Raw genomic sequence first — 7,500 nt, forward strand, 5'->3', positions numbered from 1 at the left:
AAGTTATCTCGTAATTTCATGGTAAACAGCAAATAAAAAACAGTGCTAATAACACTTAAAAATAAAGTGTTACTTAAATGTATATTTGGCACCCATATAGCTGAGTTACAAACACAATGTACGTCACATCTCTCTCACACACACACACACACACACACACACACACACACACACACACACACACACACACACACACACACAATACTCTGTGTTATGAGTTGTTTACATTAAAGCTGGATTGGGGAGGCTTAAGATCAAGAGGTAGGTTACATCATCTCTTGTCGATGGCCATAGCAGTTGGCCTATGGGGTAAGAAATAGACACACAGGTATTAAGGGCTGAATCCTAACTTTAGAACTGGACACTAATGATGCCGTTAATCCCTCACTGACCTAAATGCGTGATGAAAATGAAAGTGAAAGTTATGCAATTGAATTCACCCCATCCCTGCTGATGGACCTTTGTTGTTACTCAGTCTGCTGATTTACGATTTGGCTGCTTTGACAAATAAGAATTGATACTGTATTGCCGCTAGCATTTTTGAATATACAAACAGGTAATCATCTGAAAACACTATGTCAGTTGTTGACATTTTCCACTCTCTGGTTCCACAGCCAAGGACTTCATTCGGAAAATGATGGAGAAGAATCCCAAAATGCGTTACACCACAGAACAGGCCCTCAGGCATTCCTGGTGAGTCCTTTCTATTAGGCACAGATCTAGGATCACTTTACCTCAACGTCGGAAAGCCAACAACCAACAAAAAAAACTGTCCTTAGATCAGGATGTCGGGGCTAAATTGACCAAAATGATTTGTATGTAGCTCTGGTTATTTCCTGTTCTTGGTAAGCCTAACATTTCCCGTTGCCAGGATAATCGGGGAGACGGCGAGGAGTCATGACATCTACCACTCAGTCAGTGAACAGATCCAGAGAAACTTTGCCAAGTCCAAATGGAGGGTGAGCAACATGGCTACCTTCCTGCACTGATCTAAATACATCTAACTGAGGCCATAGAAAGTCTATTTGACAAGCTAAACTGTGTACTCATCACTGATGTGTGTGTGTGTGTGTGTGTGTGTGTGTGTGTGTGTGTGTGTGTGTGTGTGTGTGTGTGTGTGTGTGTGTGTGTGTGTGTGTGTGTTTTACAGCAAGCCTTCAATGCCACGACAGCCATCAGCCACATGAAGAAGCTGCAGCTGTCTCACGCCGGCCCCCCCCCTCCCATCCCTCACATCGCCATCAACCAATGCTCCCAGTATCCCCTGCGGAACCTCCCTCTCCCGGAGTGTCCTGTGATACCACCGGCCAATCCCGGGGAGCCCAGTCGGTTGTGCCCGCCCTTGAAAGTCTGTCACAGCCAGCCCGTGAGCACCCTGCTCCCCACGGAAACGGGGAAGGGCGTCAACAAGTTTTCAGTGGCTAGCAGGTCAGCACACACACACAAAACTGAATGAGCCTCACCATTGGCATGTATACACAGATGTGAAGGAGGTGTATGCAATATGGCGGACACCCCACTAAACCCATTAGCAGGGTACGGAGAGCCATAACTACACTGCTTAAGCCTATCATGTTTCTTCAGATCTGCAAACACTGAAGGATAAGTGAAGGTGCTAGGTAGATGCTAAATCTTAACAGTCCCTCCTAAAGACCGCTTCACCCTCACTACCCCTCCTATACTAACCCTAACCCTAGAGGCCTCTTCATCCCCGCTACCCCCCCCTGTACAAGTTCTCTCTTGCTAAAAAAAAAAAAAAAAAAGCCTACTGGCATTACGACTGCCAATGGCCCCTGGTGTGAGCATTGATTACTCTGTCTTATGATGACTGTTGGATAGTCATCAAATGTATTGTTGTAAGTCGCTTTGGATAAAGGCGTCTGCTAAATGCCATAAATGTAAATGTAAATATAGGGGTTCCTTCGGGACTGGGTGTTGAATGAATGTAGCAGCTCTCTCATTGTTGGTTATTCTGAAGGCTCTGTTGTGTGTTTTGTTCCAGCTGTGATGCCATAGACAGGGGGACCTCTACGAATGGCCAGTCCTTGCAGACCTTGGTGTGTTCCATTATGTGATTGGTCGACGGTCCTGTGGATCAACTGCTTTGAGGTAAGAGTCATATAATATATACGATATGTATGTAGCCATACAACACCACATTTTTCATATGAATAACCTTGTGCTGACTTGTACATACTATCTCTCTGTCTCTCTCTCTCTCTGTCTCTCTCTCTCTCTCTCTCTCTGTCTCTCTCTCTCTCTCTCTCTCTCTCTCTCTCTCTCTCTCTCGCTGTCTCTCTCCTCAGTGTTTCACAGTGAGCTGGTGTTGAGGTCGACGGGCTCCTTGCAGATCTGTAGAGGTGTCTGCTGCCCCCAGCTGGTGGATTTCTGCAGAACTCCCCTCGGGACCTCACAGGGCCCCAACAGCTCCAATCGTTTACATAGAGGAAAACACGGGGTGAACTGGGGTTCATACCCAACTACTACTACTACTACACACACACACACACACACACACACACACACACACACACACACACACACAGACTCTTTCATTTCTCTGACTCGAGCTACAGATGGGGCTATAGAAGAGGAAAATACTGCACTGACAAATGGTCAAATATTATTTACTGTCCATTAAATAAATTTGATCTATATACAAACAAATATTTGCATGTATAATAATAATGTATAATGCATGTATAATAATATCTTTGGGCAATATAACAGTATATGAGCTGTTACTGCTATATTGTAATTTTCAGGGAATTTATTGGCTTTGAGTTCGGTGTAACCGACATGGCTGGGTGATGTGGTGATTTGCCAGGATATTGATTTAACAATGTCACCTACTGTATACCCTGTAGGTGACATATACTAAGATATGTATTTTTGTATCATCTTCTGTTTTGTATCTTTGTTCTGTAATCCTAACAGTAGGATTTTTACTGTTTTGATTCTTGCTGTCAAGTGAATGTGTGAATGTCTATGAATGTTTGAATGTCTATGAATGTTTGAATGTATGACAAGGTTTCACTCTTCATTCCCCGACACCCATGTATAAAACGCACCGTTTTGTAGGGCGAGGCGGGTTTGCTGACAAGATTATTTCTCTGTGAGAGAACTTTACTTTACTTTAGGCCATTTACTTTACATCATCACACACAATGGGCCTACTTCCTTGAACTAATGTTGTTTGTAAGCAGGAAGTGGCCCTGTTGTATACAATGATGGTCATAATGCTGAGTCTTCCTTTAAAGGGGTCTTATGCAACAGCTCATAAGGCCATACAGTAGGACATTGTTCCATGTTGTTGCATGACTGCACAGGACCCCTTTAAGTAAAGAGTTAAAAAGATATGTGCCACTTTTATGCCATAAGCTGCTATACATGCACTAGTGTCACTATTATTAATGAAGATATACCTCTTGTGTACATTGCGAGAGATTCGTGCAGGATTGGTGGATTGTTTGAGAGATGCGTGCAGGATTGGTGGATTGTTTGAGAGATGCGTGCAGGATTGGTGGATTGTTTGAGAAAAATCAAACCGGTTACACAGGTAAAACAACACACTAATGACAAATCTCTTTATTGAAACATTCATCCTAGGCATTGCCTTGGTTCGTGTGCATCTTTACAAAATCATACAATAAGAAAATAAATATGTAACCTCTCTCCTCTGTCCCACTGAATGTTTTACAAACCTCTTCAATCTTGAAATATATGGACTAGCTATGTTAACTAGCATTTATGTTAAGCATGTGACAATTTATGGTTCAATGAATGCATCAATGATTTTAATAATTGTGTCTGTCCGTATCAAGGGTAAACAATGAAATAACTGCTGTTTGTGGGTCTTTTGATAAATATCAGGGTGTAAACTCTGAGTGGCAGTGTGTGGTACGGTGGCCTTTAAGCTGCCACCCTGTGCCCTTTGACCCCTCAGCCCTGGCAAGTGGACAGGAAGTTGCCCTTACTACGGAGGTCAGCCAGGATGCCCTCGAGCTTGGATTGCAGACCGCTCAGCTTCTCCGACTTCTGGAGGACCTGACCCTGTAGCTTTTGCAGAGAATCTGCTTTACCTGGAGAGAGAAAGAGAGAGAGAGGGAGGGAGGGAAGGGATGGAGAAAGCGGGCGGAGGAGGAAGAGAAGTTAGAGAGGGGAATGTTCAATGAATCGATAGATGACAGACATCATCAGACAATTCATCTCAGAATTGCATTTTGTGGAATGCAGAATTTGACTTATTCTATATCTCTGACTCTAATCTGTACCTGCGAGGCTCTTTATCATGTCTCCAGTGTCCTGGGCCAGAGACCCCGCCTCCTTCTGCAGTGCCTGGAGGCGTTCCCCTGCAGTGCTCGCCCCATCGCCACGCCCATTTGTCCTCTCAGCATCACGAAGCTTCTCTAGTTGCTTCTCCAAAGATGCCAGATCCTATACATACACAGACAGGGAGGTGTGAGTACATAGACAAACACGCACGCACGCACGCACACACGCACACACACACACACACACAGGCACCAATAGGTACAATATGAATATCAAAACATGGACCTAATTCTATGGTTGTAGTCCTCTCACCTGGGCAGCAGCATCTGCTTCTTTCTTCGCTTTCTCTGCATTCCCTGATGCATCCTGGGCCAGCTCGCCTCCGGTTTGCAGCACATTCTTGAGTCCCTTCAGTTGGGGCTTCATCCCTTCAACCAGGGCAGTCACCTCCCCTAGAGCCTTCACTGCTGGTGTCAGCTGGGCCTTGGTCTGGGAGCGGGGGGGGAATTCCATTTTTATTATGTTTCAATTGTTTTGAGCACATTACTGGCTATAAAGTACCTAGATACACAATTACCCAGACTTTCTCTCTCTCTCTCTCTCTCTCCCTCTCTCTCCCCCCCCCCCCTCCACCCACTATCTTTCTCTTTCTCCCTTCCACCCATCTCGTCCTTCCCTCTCTCACCTTAGCGAGGTTTTTGTTGAGGTTGTCTGTGAGGTCCATGCTGTCTTGCACTTTGCCTTCTATCCCAGTGAGGGAGTCCTCCACTGAGTTGAAACCATCCAACAGCCCGTCAACGTCAGCCTTCACCCCCAGTGCCGCATCCCTGCAGCAAACCACACAACAACGTTACAGAAACGCTACAGCAATGTCAGGAACGACACAGCAACGTAACAGCAACCTAAAAGTGACATTCGTACCCACACTGCAATGCTATGTGATGCTACAACCATGCTCCAGAAAAGGAAAGGAAACAAATAGAGAAAGGCTCTTCAAACTACAGAGATACACACAAAAGGCTAAATCCAAACAATTTTAAGTAGGCCTATATGAAATTATACATATGTTTCTTTGGTTTTTAGAGAAGGTCAAAAGAGAAGTCGTTGACAGTACCTGGCGTCCTGGGCCTCCTCTAGCAGGCGTCGGGCGGTGTCCAGCTGTGGTGCAGCCTCCTCCAGTACCGCGGTACTGTCTGGCAGGCCCGCCGCCAGATCTTTGATCTCTTGTAACTTCCTCTTCAGAGCTGCCAGGCTGACGGGCAGCTTCGCATTCAGGATCCACTCACTCACCTTCTGGATGTGTGTGGGGTCTGAGTTCGGGTCTGGAGAGAGAGGGGGAAGATGGGAGGTGGAATGAGGAGACAGAGAGAGAAAGCGAGTGTCAGAAAGCAAAACCAATGATACAAACTCTGTCTATCCCTCCGTGCATCCATCACTTCACCCATCCATCCAACCCATCCATCCTTTATCCATCCATCACTTCATCCATTCGTCCCTCAATCCATCCACCCATCCATCCCTCCATCCATCCATCCATCCAACCATCCATCCACTCATCCCTCCATCCATTCATTCATAGAATCATCACTCGATCCATCCACCCATCCATCCCTCCATCCATCCATCCATCCAACCATCCATCCATCGAATCCATCCATCCATCTATCCATCACTCCATCCATCCAGCTATTCATCATTTAAACCAATCTCTCTCACCTGACAGGAAGTCCTTTAGCTCTTTGACAAAGTCTTTAGTCTCCTGCAGATCAGCATCCAGGTCGTCCCGGGCCTGCCTCATCTGATTGGTAAGCTTGTCAGTGGACTGTCTCACCTGATTGGCTGTGTCTTGTGTTTCCTGGATCTGTGGGTGGGATGATTGAGAAGTGTGAGCGTGAGCAAAATACTGAACATTTAACCAGACAAAAAAAAAAACACTTTTGTGAGCTGGCGTTGAATACTTTTGTTATTATATTGTAACTACATTTACTGTACAATGCTGTGCTGTACTGTGTTGTGTTGTTAGCCTACCTTAGTTGCGGCCTGTGTAATCTTCCCATTGAGCTGCTGCAGTCGCTCCTTCACATCCTCAGCATCGTTCACAGCACGGTTCCCTAGGGGCAGAGCCCCAACGCATTTCTCCCCACGACCACAGGGTGGCGCCCCCTCCGCAGGGCACAGTTCATCATCATCACACTGCAGGGGTGTGCAGGGGGCTACGCGCGTGCTGCCACATACCTGGAACACAAGGAACAGAGACACACTAAGGGATTAATGAAGGGAAATGCACAGAAGTCATGAAAGACACTTGGGAAACATTGGTTGTTACTGTCAATAACAATTTGTTCTAAATGACCTGGCTATATTAATAATAATATTCTTCTATTAAATACGGGTTAAATAAAATGTCTTTAATTAGGTCAATTGCTTTAGATGCTGCTTACCAGTCTATATATATATATATATTATATATATTATAATAATATATTTAATGAAAGGTGGGGTTCTGGTTTGGGTTATGGTTATGGTTATGGTAAGAGTTATGGTCAGGGTTATGGTTATGGTTACCTGTTTGGCAGTGGGGGTCAGGTTGGGTTTCTTGGCCAGCTGATTGTTGAGTTGGTCCAGGTCTCTGGTGTTGCCTGGTTGGACCTGGTTCTGCAGGTCGAGAGCATCCTCTCTCACCCCTGCTGACCTGTCGACCGTGTCCTCACTGGCCTCCACTGTCTTGGCCGCCTCCGTGGAGTCATCATAGGCGTTCTTTATGGCATTGAAGGCACCTGAAAAAGAGACATGGTTTGAATTGGACATTGAATTGGACTCTTGGGGGATGTTTAGGTGGAGGCAGATAATCAACGGAGGGGCTCATTGTAATGCATGCTCTCTCTCCCTCTCTCTCTCTCTCTCTCTCTCTCTCTCTCTTTCTCCCTCACCTGCGTTGTTGGAGCTTGCAGCGTTCCTGATCGCTTCTCTCTTGGTGTTGTACTCCAGATTCAGACCTGCCAGGAGACGCCGGAGAGCGTCCAACTGGGATTCCAGTTTGGGACCTTGTTCCTGGGGTGGCAGGTCGCCGTCCACACGGTCCAACTTATCCCTGGAGGATTACAATGAGTGAGAGGAGTGAGCCTATGTATTAGGGCTATACAGTTCCGCATGCTACTTTATGACTAAATCAGTGACACGGTCTGAAAGCAAAGAACTGTGTTAAGGGGCGCACTAATGCGCACA

The 7,500-nt window shown here is 45.9% G+C and overlaps 2 protein-coding genes across 2 annotated transcripts in view; one reads left to right on the plus strand and one right to left on the minus strand.

Annotated features, from left to right (window-relative positions):
* The window catches only part of camk1ga (calcium/calmodulin-dependent protein kinase IGa), a gene marked incomplete at its 3' end in the record, with an annotated part of 7,309 nt that extends 5,234 nt beyond the window's left edge, over positions 1 to 2,075 (plus strand). Inside the window, exons 8-11 of the mRNA XM_083667700.1 lie at positions 615 to 693; positions 872 to 959; positions 1,151 to 1,428; positions 2,003 to 2,075. Coding sequence (XP_083523826.1) covers positions 615 to 693; positions 872 to 959; positions 1,151 to 1,428; positions 2,003 to 2,075 — 518 coding nt within the window. The remainder of the gene's footprint in view (positions 1 to 614; positions 694 to 871; positions 960 to 1,150; positions 1,429 to 2,002) is intronic.
* Positions 2,076 to 3,613: 1,538 nt separating this feature from the next.
* Positions 3,614 to 7,500, minus strand: part of lamb3 (laminin subunit beta 3) — a 14,761-nt gene continuing 10,874 nt past the window's right edge. Inside the window, exons 15-23 of the mRNA XM_083669193.1 lie at positions 7,206 to 7,366; positions 6,841 to 7,052; positions 6,304 to 6,510; positions 5,992 to 6,136; positions 5,390 to 5,597; positions 4,961 to 5,102; positions 4,588 to 4,764; positions 4,275 to 4,437; positions 3,614 to 4,082 (exon numbers count right to left, since the gene is read on the minus strand). Coding sequence (XP_083525319.1) covers positions 3,943 to 4,082; positions 4,275 to 4,437; positions 4,588 to 4,764; positions 4,961 to 5,102; positions 5,390 to 5,597; positions 5,992 to 6,136; positions 6,304 to 6,510; positions 6,841 to 7,052; positions 7,206 to 7,366 — 1,555 coding nt within the window. The 3' untranslated portion in view covers positions 3,614 to 3,942. The remainder of the gene's footprint in view (positions 4,083 to 4,274; positions 4,438 to 4,587; positions 4,765 to 4,960; positions 5,103 to 5,389; positions 5,598 to 5,991; positions 6,137 to 6,303; positions 6,511 to 6,840; positions 7,053 to 7,205; positions 7,367 to 7,500) is intronic.

This window comes from Argentina silus, assembly GCF_951799395.1.
Source record: "Argentina silus genome assembly, chromosome: 4".
In the NCBI taxonomy this organism is placed as follows: domain Eukaryota; kingdom Metazoa; phylum Chordata; class Actinopteri; order Argentiniformes; family Argentinidae; genus Argentina; species Argentina silus.